Below are 12,500 nucleotides of genomic sequence, written 5' to 3'. Positions count from 1 at the left end.
ACGATACAAATCGCCTGGAATTCATTTTAGTGATTTGGCTCACTCAGGACAGTACAAGACAGTATTGGACCAAAATTACAACACATCATCAGACATGACATATACAATAAAAACAAAACAAAATCAAAAAACAAATTCTTGGGTTGCTACCAATGGATAAGTATAATAAATGATCAAATAAATAAATAAATCAGATAAAATGCTAATGCATTTAGTGATACTGAGGACATAATTGTGTAAGCAGAGCAGATAACGATTGTTGGTGTAAATTGAGGGACCTCACAGCTTGTGGATAAGTGCTATTTGAAAAACGGGTGGTTCGGGATCTGATGCTTCTTAGCCTTCTACCTGATGGTAGAGGAATTAAAAGGGAATTAGCGGGGTGCAAATAATCTTTAAGTATTTTCAGTCCAGTTTTAAGTAGACGGGTGTTGTAAATGTCACAGATCTTAGGGAGGTCCAACCCAATTATCCTTGACGCTGTCCTAACTACCCTATTCAGCGCATATTTATCCTCTGCTGAGCAATTACCCCACCATACAGTGATGGAGAAAGTAAGTGTGCTCTCTATCACAGCTCTGTAGAAGTGGAGCATTCCCACCTTGGACACCTTAAATTTCTTAAGTTGTCTTAAAAAGAAAAGTCGCTGGGGAGCTTTTTTAACAAGCTTGCTGACATTGGTCTCCCATTTAAGGTTGGAAGATATGATGGTCCCAAGGAACCTAAAACTTTCCACCCAATCCACAGTTTTGTCCTTGATGGCCAGGGGCTGGAGCGACATACTATTTTTATTCCTAAAATCAACAACCATCTCCTTGGTTTTGGAGATGTTAAGGGACAAGTTGTTGATTAAGCACCACTCAGCCAGCATGGACACTTCTTTTCTGTAAGCCGTTTCATCATCATTGGTGATGAGGCCCACCACAGTGGTATCATCAGCAAATTTAAAAATCCTGACTGAATCATGGTGAGAAAAACAGTCACTGGTATAAAAAGAATACAAAAGGGGAGACAGAACACACCCTTGGGGGGCGCTCAATGCTGGTGGACATTGATTTTGACAAGAGGTTATTAACTTTAACCACTTGTGATCTGTCAGTTAAAAAATCAAGGATCCACCTACATAAGGACTCTTTAACACCCAACCCTAGGAGTTTGTCACACAGTCTCTTTGGAATAATATTATTAAAAGCAGAACTAAAATCAATAAATAGTACCCGTGCATATGTAGCTGTCCCTTCCAAATGTTGAAGAATGTTATGGGTGCAAAGAGAAACAGCATCGTCAACAGACCCGTTCTCCCTATATGCAAATTGGAAAGGATCAAGAGATGTAGTTGTGAGATGATTGGCCACTATTCGCTCAAAAGTTTTCATAACAACAGAGGTTAGAGCCACTGGTCTACAGTCATTCAAGCAACTTACATTCGATTTCTTAGGCACAGGAATGACTATAGCTGATTTAAAACACGCTGGGACTTTACATAGTCTAAGAGACCAATTAAAAATGTCAGCGAAGACATGCGACAGTTCATTGGCACACCATTTGATACTGGCAGCAGAGACCTGGTCGGGGCCTGCTGCCTTCCTGCTGTTTTGTTTTCTCAACAGATGCCTGACCTCATGTTCTTCTATCAGAAAAGGTGGTTTAGGGGGAGCTATATCATTAAGGGGATTAAAACTGACTGTACATTCAGAAAGGATGCATTTTTCTCAGTCCTGTTACCAAAAATCGTGTGTCTTTTAAAAACCATGTTTAAAAAAAATGCAACTAATTTCTTTGTTTTCCTCTCACAAAATTGTTTATTTTAAATAAATGGTAGGTTGCATGTTTAAATAATTGACATTTGTCACAAAAAAATCACTATATATGCACACAAGGTGTATAAAAAAAAAATGCAAAGCCATTTTTTAATTTTAAAGGAGACCCAAACCTTACATTTATAAATGTTTTTATCATGTAATTAATTAAACTATTGGATAAATGATGAACATAACACAATTGAGAAAATCAGTGGTTTAATTTCATTTTTTAGAGAAAAACAATTTAATAACAGGAATGTATCCGGACTGAGTGAGTGAGAGATTTCTGAAGGATTGTGCTGGTTTGTCAGCAAAGATGATGAAAAGAGAACAAAGGAGTGAAAGACAGAAAGAAAGAGAACGGAGATAGAGAGTGTGGCGGGTGTATCTCCTTCCCCATCAGCATGCTATGGTGGGTGTTTCTGGCCCCTGGGTCCTCTCCATCTTCATGTACAAAACAAAACATGTTCAGTTGCAAAAACTACATCCAACAGTGTTTTAGCTAGAATTGCGCTAAATTAAAAAACACAAACTTGCCTGGCCCTTTCTAAAAAGTTTTTAGATTGGCCCAGACTTCGCTCTCGATTTCCATGTGACGACCTGTGACTGGCCTCGGGGGTGGGATAATACACACAATGTCCTCAAACAAGTACCAAAGGATGTCTTCACGGGCTGGCCAGAAAAAACGGTTGACCCCAATCTTTTGCATACAACGGACCTCAACATGTGTTTCACTTGTATCAGTGATGACACCAGGGAAAAGATCACCATCGTACTTCAGCACACACCATTTGCCAACAACCTCAAGACTTTGCCACTGAACTTCTGTCTCTGTGGGGGCCATGGGAGCTGTCTGCTGATTGCTAAACTTGAAATGCTTTGCATTCAAGCACCCACAGTTCAGATTTTGTGTTGTCGTGCACAAGCAGCTGACGTCCCTGTATATCAATTCTCCATGGGCTAGGGACACTACCTGACGGATCCTCATAATGGACGGAACTGGTGGCACATCATTGGGCATCCAGATTGAGGGTGCTGATTACTTTCAAGTAGTGCAGCTTCTGGACAAGAAAACCCAGATTCTCATGCATCTTGCACATGCATGTGTCCCAATCACTCAGAGTTGGATGAACAACCCAAAAAGGTCTGAGCTTACAGAAGAGTGAGTACGAGATGGAGCTTTGTTCTTCAGCTAAAAACTTTGTGTGGACATTTTTTATGGTATCCAAAAGGAACCGTTTTTGCTTTTTTGTTTTTCTTCTGAGTGAGGGTCTGCCTCTTTCCAGTTGTGATGTTGAAAAGCCCAGTGAGTCCAGAGCAATCCGTTGCATTCTGTACTTTTTCAGAACTTTTCCTGTTATCACTTTTGAAATGATTTGCTTTTCCCTCTCCCCCCGTGCATTTTTGTACTTGTTTCGAATGTCCTCCACCAGAGCTTCATGAAACAAAAGAGTCCTCCGAATGGCGCCACACTTGGAAGCTGTCTCAACTGTTTTTTTTACCTTTGTGCGTGGAGATGCATTTTTATTTTTAAAGCGCTGGAGTCTTTTCTTGTACTTTTGTGTTTTATTGATAATAAATCAATACACCGGAGGATGCTACTCACTCCTGTTACTGTTACTCAGTCCTGTTATGGTTTATATGAGTAACAGGACTGAAGGTAACAGGACTGACTTTTTAGCATAGAATTAGCAAACACATGAAATATAGCCTCATAGCATACATGCTAATAGCATGACGATACTTAGCAAATTCTAGTGATTTACCAAAAATTTGTATCTTAAAAATAAATGAATAACATCTTACAAATAATTTAGGTAACAGGACAGTATGTTGAGATTGACCTTCTCGGAAATATCTGCAATATCATCAAATATACAGAAAATAAAATGAGAGGACTTACTATCTTACTAAGATCTAGATGATGCAACTTCCTGTTGAAAATGTGTCTTGTGGAATGTTCCAAGTTTTTTAGAGGGGGGAATGTGTTAGCGTAACAGGACTGAGTGAAAACCCGGGGACATGACTAAAATGTTTATTTTATTTAAAATATTAGATAAAATATTGTTTTCTCAGGATAAAGCATAGATTGGATATAAAGTCACACAACAATGCAAAAGAAATAAGATTTCTGAAGGATTTTAATCATTGTATTTCATGGTAAAATATATACATAGAGAGTGGGGACATGCAACAAATGCAATATTTGTAGTGTTCTAGGTAGGTTTTATTAATGTTTTTAATTAAAATTTTAAATTTGCATTTAGCTTAATGTGCGGGACACTTTGCTTAATAATAAAATGGATTTTAGAGTTAATGTTCGTGCATTTTTATACATATAATGTCCTGGGGACAGAAATGTCACCCATTCGGTGGAATGGCTCGGAAACGATTTTAGGGGCCCACAACAGATGAGAAATAAATGTTAATATTATTAGCCTACAGAAATATTCAATATTGTAGCCTATATTTGGGCAATAAAAGGCATGTGAGGGCACCCCTGCCCCATGCTAAGGTTACATGACTACAGTCCTCCTCTCATGTGAGGGCTCGTGCTTTTATACATATGTTTCATAATTATAATGAATTTCTTCAGGAGTAAAACTTTATTAAAGGGAAACAATGACTGAGTGCACCTTTCTAAATGATTAAGAGTCTGCCAAATGGAAAGCCATTGATTGTTTTGGATAATATTAATATGTAACAGAGTTAACATAGCCCTGGATAAATTAGTTGTTAATTAACTTTAAGTCAATTTTTTTGCTCAACTCATTTGATTTTTTTTATTGTCGAATGTGCATTTCTATGTGACAAAAATTCAGTGTTAATATTGTTAACTGCATTTGCGATTAAAAAAATAATCTCAGTTGCCTCCGCATCGGAGACCGTCAATCCGCGCATCTTATCACGTGACTTGAGCGGGTTACCATGGAGACGTAGCGCGTGTGGAGGCTTCACGCTATTCTTCGCGGCATCCACGCACAACTCACCACACGCCCCACCAAGAACGAGAACCACATTATAGCGACCACGAGGAGGTTATCCCATGTGACTCTACCCTCCCTAGCAACCGGGCCAATTTGGTTGCTAAGGAGACCTGACTCGTGTCACTCAGCACACCCTGGATTCAAACTCGCGTCTCCAGCGGTGATAGCCAGCGACAATACTCGCTGAGATACCCAGACCCCCCAAATGTTTGTAGATGTCATTTTGGTAAAAGTCTTGACACCTCACCGTGGACCTCAATTTTCAAACCCTGGTTTGAACGACAACATTTTAAAGGCCAAATTTCTTCTACTAAAAGAGTATCGCAAAGTGGTTCGACCAGGCCAGATCCGGCACGCAACACAGAAAAGCGAAGTATAGGTAGACCTTTAGTTGGATTTCAGTTTGGGTTAACTTGTGAAGTCGTTAGCTTTCTTAAAAACTCAAAAGTAGTTCATGAAATCATTATAACTGACCTCGGTTCATAGCTTCATGTCATCCACACACTTCTTAACCTAATCTAAGTTGTGACACTGTCCAAAAATTGTCACTACTGAAGTGTCAGTACTGTGGACAGAAAAGGAAAACAGGAGTCCGTTTATGAATCGTGGAAACACATCAGCGTTCAGGAAAAAGGTAGGACTGGTCCACAAGGGGGCGCTCGCCCCAAATCTCCATTGAGCTGCATTTCATTCTCAATACATGTTTGCCTAATTGGACTCTTTTCTACACTAGAAAAGATAATCTTTTAAAACAATTATTACAATGAGGGTCCAGAGGCCCTCGACAACCAGGGGGCGCCCTAAAAAAAACGTTGGTTTAATTTTTCATTCCTAGGGACAGATTATAGTTTTGATACGTTTTAGTGCTTAAAAGGGTGTGTGTGTGTGGGGGGGTAATCTGTGTACCGCTTGAGCATTTCACAGCTAAAATATGGCACAAGAGGTGTAATTTTGGCAAAAATACAGGATGTCCCAGCTATACAGTTAGCATCCCTAGCTGATAAAATGCTTCACGGTCGGGATGCTGTTCTTCACCCTTTTCCCTCCAAACATAACGATGGTCATTATGGACAAACAGTTCAATATGTGTTTCATCAGACCAGAGGACATTTCTCCAGAAAGATCTTTCCCATGATGTCAAGCAAAGAGGTACTGAGTTTGAAGGCCTTAAAATACATCCACAGGTACACCTCCTATCAGAAGCTAATTGTCTAAAGGTTTGACATCATCTTCTGGAATTTTCCAAGGTGCTTAAAGGCACATTTAACTTACTGTATGTAAACTTCTGACCCACTGGAATTGTGATATAGTCAATTAAAAGTGACACAATCGGTCTGTAAATAATTACTCGTGTCATGCACAAAGTAGACGTCCTAAACTACTTCCCAAAACTATAGTTTGCTAATATGAAATCTGTGGAGTGATTAAAATATGAGTTTTAATGACTTCAACCTAAGCTTATGTAAACCTCTGACTCGACTCTATGTATCTTATAACCTCTGGAATGAGAAATTAAACATTGGAAATGAAATGCATCAATTACCTGCTCTTTTCAGCACCAAGCACTATCCAAGATCTGCCATGCTTAGCTTCTGAAACTAGGTGAGCCTAAACCATGGAGGGGAGACCTCTTCCCAAGAGATCTACCATCCAAGCACTCACCAAACCCAGCCCTGATGAGACCTGGTTTGCCTTGAACTGTTTGGATTTGGGTGAAAACCAGAGTTCTGATTCTGCAATTTATGCCATATACCTCTGGAATTAGGGCCAAGGCAGTCTCCCAATCCGAGTACTAACCAGTCCTACCACTGCTTAGCTTCTGAAACCAGGTGAAACTGTGCATCCTCATTTCCTTTCCTTGCTTCCTATCTCCACCCTGATGCAAGGAAAGTAAATGAGGACAGAGGAATCGAAGCAAGACGTATTTGTGAAATTGAATGTCCTTCTCACTTACTCACAACTTCAGAGTGCTGTCTCGACTGTTGAGTCGAATGTGAAGGGGAGGAGAACTTACGCGTGCGTGAGGTGTCGATTAAAAAGTCTTCCGGATAGGTTGCTCCTGTGCTCCCTCGTTCAAGCATCCTCGGTAAGCAGTGGGAGAGAGAAAAAACACTTACTCGCCGGTTCTCCGATACGCCGTAGCTTGGTCCTTGGCTACTCCTCCAACCTCTAATGGATGACAGCCGCGCCTCCCTGGGTGGATCGGAGGCAGACCTCCGGCCCCTGGCGGACAGATTGCCCCGCCACGTTTTGGTGGACGGTAGGGGTCTCCCCCGCCCCTGGCAGTGGTAACCGCTCCAGGCAGTTGGTTGGGTGCCCCTCCTCCCCTTGCGGTTGGTGGCCGTTCCTCCACTTCCAGGCGGCTTGGCTCCCTCGTCCTCTGGTGGATGGACGCGGCTGCTCCTTTGGGGTGGATGGTAGCGGCAAGAACTCCACTACGGCACATCCCTCCTCCTTACTGGGACCAGTGTAAATGGATTAATGGAAAGGAGGCGGCGAGAACCAGCTTGACAATATAAATAATATTTAATGAAGAACTGAAACAAAAGACAAAACACACACACAAAGGTGTCGGGCAGCTGCCCGTAAATCTCTCTCTCTGTCGCTGCATCACGACCTGGCCCCGCCCTCCCACAGATAGTAATCAAAGTTCAGTTTCCACTACTGGAGTGCAAATAGCGGCGCTGTGTCAGGTGCTATTTACACTTAATGCGAATAGTCACTCGCTAATAAAATAACTATCATGGGTCTAAAAACATGGTATTTCCATTGTACTATACATATATAAAACATGGTACTTTTTGTTAGTGTACCCAGTTATTCTCAGTTCTTTATTCTGACAATAAAACAGAGTGCCAATAGAGAAAATAACTTGTATTTGTATAAAATCATCATTACACAGCATCAATTTACTGTAACAGAGAGATAAATATCATATGGCTATTGATGTTGAATTTACACATGGTCATATCTTTTATACAGTTTATGAACAATGAAACAATAACCAGATAAGATAATTTCACCCATGTGAGTGACACTCGTAACCGCACCTGAGGAGCAACAGCCAACGACACATCCAGAAGGTTCTAGCCTCACGTTTAACGTTAAGGGATACAGATCATTTTTAAAACACACACAAAGCTTAAAATCAGTCGTAAGCTGACAGAGGAAGCGTTGGAGAAAAAACGTGGATGGAAGAGCAGTTTTTAAGAGGGGCCGACGCTTCTGATGCTCGTCTCAGTGTTTACATCCCCTGTCTGATGCTCTGGATGATCTGAAAGATAGCTGAAACAGAAAGAGAAAGACATTAAAAATATTCACACAAGGGGATCTGGGTATCTCAGCGAGTATTGACGCTGACTATCACCGCTGGAGTCGTGAGTTTGAATCCAGGGTGTGCCGAGTGACTCCAGCCAGGTCTCCTTAGCAACCAAATTGGCCCGGTTGCTAGGGAGGGTCTGGGTATATCAGCGAGTATTGGCGCTGACCATCACACCTGGAGTCGTGAGTTTGAATATTATATAAAGTTAAAGATTTCTTAAATGAAAAATCATTATATACTTTGTATTGTTCCCTTGTGCTTCCATACATTATTTATTGTGTGGAAGTATGGGGAAATACATATAAAACAAACACCAATCCAATATTTATGCTTCAAAAGAGAGCATTACGAATAGTAAAGAAAACCACCTATAGGGAGCCAACAAACTCCCTTTTTATTGAATTAAAGGCTCTAAAGTTTAAAGAATTAGTAGAACTAAAAACATTACAAATTATGTACAAAGCAAAAAACCATCAATTGCCAGAAAGTATCCAAGGGTTGTTCATAGAAAGAGAATGCCAACATGATTTAAGGGGAACTTGTATATTTAAAAGGAACCAAGTGAGGACCAATGCAAAATACCATTGTATTTCAGTTAAAGGTGTAAAATTATGGAATAACTGTCATGAGGAACTAAAAATATGTGGGACACTTAGTAAGTTAAAGAAACTATTTAAAAATAATGTATGGAAATTATATGAAACAATGTAAAGAGTGATAAATGAATAAGCTGTTTTTGTTGTAGTTTGGATTTGTGCAATTGTATTGCATAGGGAATACTAATGTTTTGTATTCTATTTAGATTTGTTTGTCAACATTATATTGATGTAAGACAATACGTTTTTTTATTTTTTAATTGATTAAAATATGAGATGTTTTTAAAAAGGGTAGGCATTATAAGCAAGAGCTTCAGCCTACACCTGTTTCAGACTGAAGGAAATATGCTGTTGTTTGTCAGCTCAACTGTGTTGAAATTAAGTTGTCAGTCTGAAATAAATAAAATAAACCAACCAGAATCCAGAGCGTGCTGAGTGACTCGCATAGGGTTTGTTTTTTGTTTTTATTGAAAGGATCCCCATTACCTACAGCCGTGCTGCAGCTATTCTTCCTGGGGTCCTGAAAAATATGTACATTAAAAATACAACAAATAAATGGGAAAAAAGAAAAATACACCAACACATACACATATACACGTGTATATACACATATCAACATACATATATCCCCTTATACGGGCATGAAAGACACACATATATAAAAACACATTCTACACATACGCCTATTACATACCTACACATGTGCATGTACATACATATTCACACACATATATTAATAAATATAAACTGTCAGATATATTATTTTAATAGATGCTGTTTTACATATAATTTAAATTTATTTACATTATTAGTAAGCATAATATGTTTTGGCAATTTATTACATTCCCTCATACCTCTGAACGCAACAGTGTTTTTTATGGCATTTGTTCTTACTATGGGTAAGGTGAAGTTACCTTTAGTTGCATGTCTGGTACTGTACTGATGATTGTCTACACTAAAAGAAAGATGCTTGAACAAAACAGAAGGAAATTTTGAAATAGAAATATTTCTTATGAAAATTAACAGTGAATACAACAGTCTATCTTCAACCAACAACCAATTAAGATCTTTGTGTATTAATATAATATTTCTCCTATAGCTGCACCTAAGTGCTACACGAGCCGCTCTATTCTGTATAAGTTGTAATTTATTCATATATTCACCAGTGACATTTGGCAATAGTCGAGGTATGTCAATATTAGTGCTTTCATCGCATAATTCATAATATTTCAAGTTAAAAAATGTGCGTGTCTTCTCATAATAGATATACCTCTTCCCATTTTTGCAATAATATTACTAATATGTTTTTTCCACGATAATCTAGAGTCAGCTATTACACCCAGCAGTCTGGTCTCATGCACCTGTTCAATAATTGCGTTATTAATTTTAATATTAATTACAGGATTTTGATTAATGTTATAATTTGAACCTACAATCAAGCAGTTAGTTTTTACAGTATTTAATGCCAGTTTATTTAATTTGATCCAATCTACTACATATTGTAATTCTTTATTTAAAACACTTTCTAATTCCATTTGCGTACTTGCTGATGTATATAAGTTGAATCATCAGCGTACATGACAATGTTAGCCTTACATAAAATATACGGTAAATCATTAGTAAAAATATTAAATAATAATGGACCCAGACAACTGCCTTGGGGTACTCCACATGTAATATTTCTGATTCCTGAGAAACTGCCATTAAAAAACACTGTCTGTGTTCTGTCTGACAAATAACTGTACATCCATGTGATTGCTGATTGCTCAAAACCATAACAAGATAATTTTGTTAATAACAGGTCGTGATCTATGATGTCAAATGCAGCAGAAAAATCTAAAAACACAACACCTGTAATATTTCTCTTTTCAGTCTCTCTAAGCCAATCATCAGACATATGAGTCAGTGCAGTGGCAGTGGAGTGACTTTTTCTGTATGCATGCTGAAAATCTGTTAATAAATGATTTGTATAAAAATAATTATTAATTTGATCGTACACTATAGATTCCATTATTTTAGATAATACAGGTTATCGGGCGACTGTTGGGACCAGAGAAAGGCAGTTTTTTATCTTTGGGCAGAGGAACTATTTTAGCCTGCTTCCATGCCTGTGGGCAGGTACAGCAGATAAAACTGAGGTTAATGATATGGGTTAGAACCGGGGCAATAAAGTCAGCAGCTAGTTTCAGAAGCCTGCTGTCAAGACCGTCGACACCTGGTGGTTTGTTTATGCAAGATTTTAAAAGATTCTTTACTTGATCTATATTTACACTTTCTAATTTAAACCTTACATTTTTATTTTTCATGAATTCATTTCTTATTAATAGGTAAGATATGTCATTACTTAGATTAGGCATATTTTCTCTTAGTTTATCTAATTTTCTTATAAAATAATCATTAAGATAATTTGCAATATCTATTGGCTTAATTATAAATGTATCCCCTGTTTCCAAAAAAGATGGATTTATTTTATTTTTCTTTCCAGTCAATTGATTTAAAACGTTCCATAACTTCCTATTATCATTACCTATATTTTTAACATGATTATCAAAATAGATTTTCTTCTTTTTATTAAGTTTAGTAACAGAATTTCTCATTTTACGATATAGGTCCCAATCACATTTATTTCCTGTAGTAACTGCTGTTCTTTTCATTTGATCTCTTATTTTCATAGAATTTTTCAGTTCATCATCCAACCAAGGTGTGACGTTGTTCCTGACAGTAAACTTCTTTAAAGGCACATGTTTCTCAATCAGTGACAAGAATAGATTGTTAAATTTAAAGAGAGCAATTTCTGGATTACTAGCAGCCAACACATCAGACCAGCATATAGCTTGAACATCTTCAATAAACTTGTCATTTTTAAACAATTTATATGATCTTTTAAATAAGACTGCAGTTCCAGATCCACTCAACTTGGTTGTTAACGCAGAAATGATCAAATTATGATCACTGCTACCAGTGGGAATAGACAGTACCTTTTTACACAGTTCAGGACGGTTTGTAAAAATATGATCTATACAAGTAGATGTTCTGGAGCCATCGCTCTTGAAACGTGTTCTTGTGGGCTTATTTATCAGTTGACTAAGTCCAAATGCATTTGCAGTAGTTAACAGTTTTCTTTTCAAGTCACAGTCTTTAGAAAACCAGTCAATGTTTAAGTCACCCATGAAATATATGTCCTGACTTACATTAGTATTTATATCCAACATTTTACAGATAGTGTCAAGATATTCACAATTGGGTTACCAAATTGGCCCGGTTGCTAGGGAGGGTAGAGTCACATGGGGTAACCAAATTGGCCCGGTTGCTAGGAAGGGTAGAGTCACATGGGGTAACCAAATTGGCCTGGTTGCTAGGGAGGGTAGACTCACATGGGGTAACCAAATTGGCCTGGTTGCTAGGGAGGGTAGAGTCACATGGGGTAACCAAATTGGCCTGGTTGCTAGGGAGGGTAGACTCACATGGGGTAACCAAATTGGCCTGGTTGCTAGGGACGGTAGACTCACATGGGGTAACCAAATTGGCCTGGTTGCTAGGGAGGGTAGACTCACATGGGGTAACCAAATTGGCCTGGTTGCTAGGGACGGTAGACTCACATGGGGTAACCAAATTGGCCCGGTTGTTAGGGAGGGTAGACTCACATGGGGTAACCAAATTGGCCTGGTTGCTAGGGAGGGTAGACTCACATGGGGTAACCAAATTGGCCCGGTTGCTAGGGAGGGTAGAGTCACATGGGGTAACCAAATTGGCCCGGTTGCTAGGGAGAGTAGAGTCACATGGGGTAACCAAA

At 38.8% G+C, this 12,500-nt stretch overlaps 1 protein-coding gene across 2 annotated transcripts in view; it reads right to left on the bottom strand.

Annotated features, from left to right (window-relative positions):
- Positions 1 to 7,332: 7,332 nt before the first annotated feature.
- Positions 7,333 to 12,500, bottom strand: part of LOC127625552 (stress-associated endoplasmic reticulum protein 1-like) — a 6,875-nt gene continuing 1,707 nt past the window's right edge. Inside the window, exons 1-2 of one of the 2 annotated variants that reach the window (XR_007968297.1) lie at positions 9,123 to 12,500; positions 7,333 to 8,074 (exon numbers count right to left, since the gene is read on the bottom strand). The exon at positions 9,123 to 12,500 is cut by the window's right edge and continues 958 nt beyond it. Coding sequence is in view for 1 of the 2 variants with exons in the window: in XM_052100868.1 (XP_051956828.1) it covers positions 8,034 to 8,074 (41 nt within the window). In the remaining variant the exon portion in view is untranslated. The remainder of the gene's footprint in view (positions 8,075 to 9,122) is intronic. The other variant, XM_052100868.1, reaches the window with a different exon arrangement.

This window comes from Xyrauchen texanus, chromosome 31 (genome assembly GCF_025860055.1).
Source record: "Xyrauchen texanus isolate HMW12.3.18 chromosome 31, RBS_HiC_50CHRs, whole genome shotgun sequence".
In the NCBI taxonomy this organism is placed as follows: domain Eukaryota; kingdom Metazoa; phylum Chordata; class Actinopteri; order Cypriniformes; family Catostomidae; genus Xyrauchen; species Xyrauchen texanus.
Note: the sequence above shows the minus strand (reverse complement) of the source record. Positions and strands in the feature narration are given on the sequence as shown.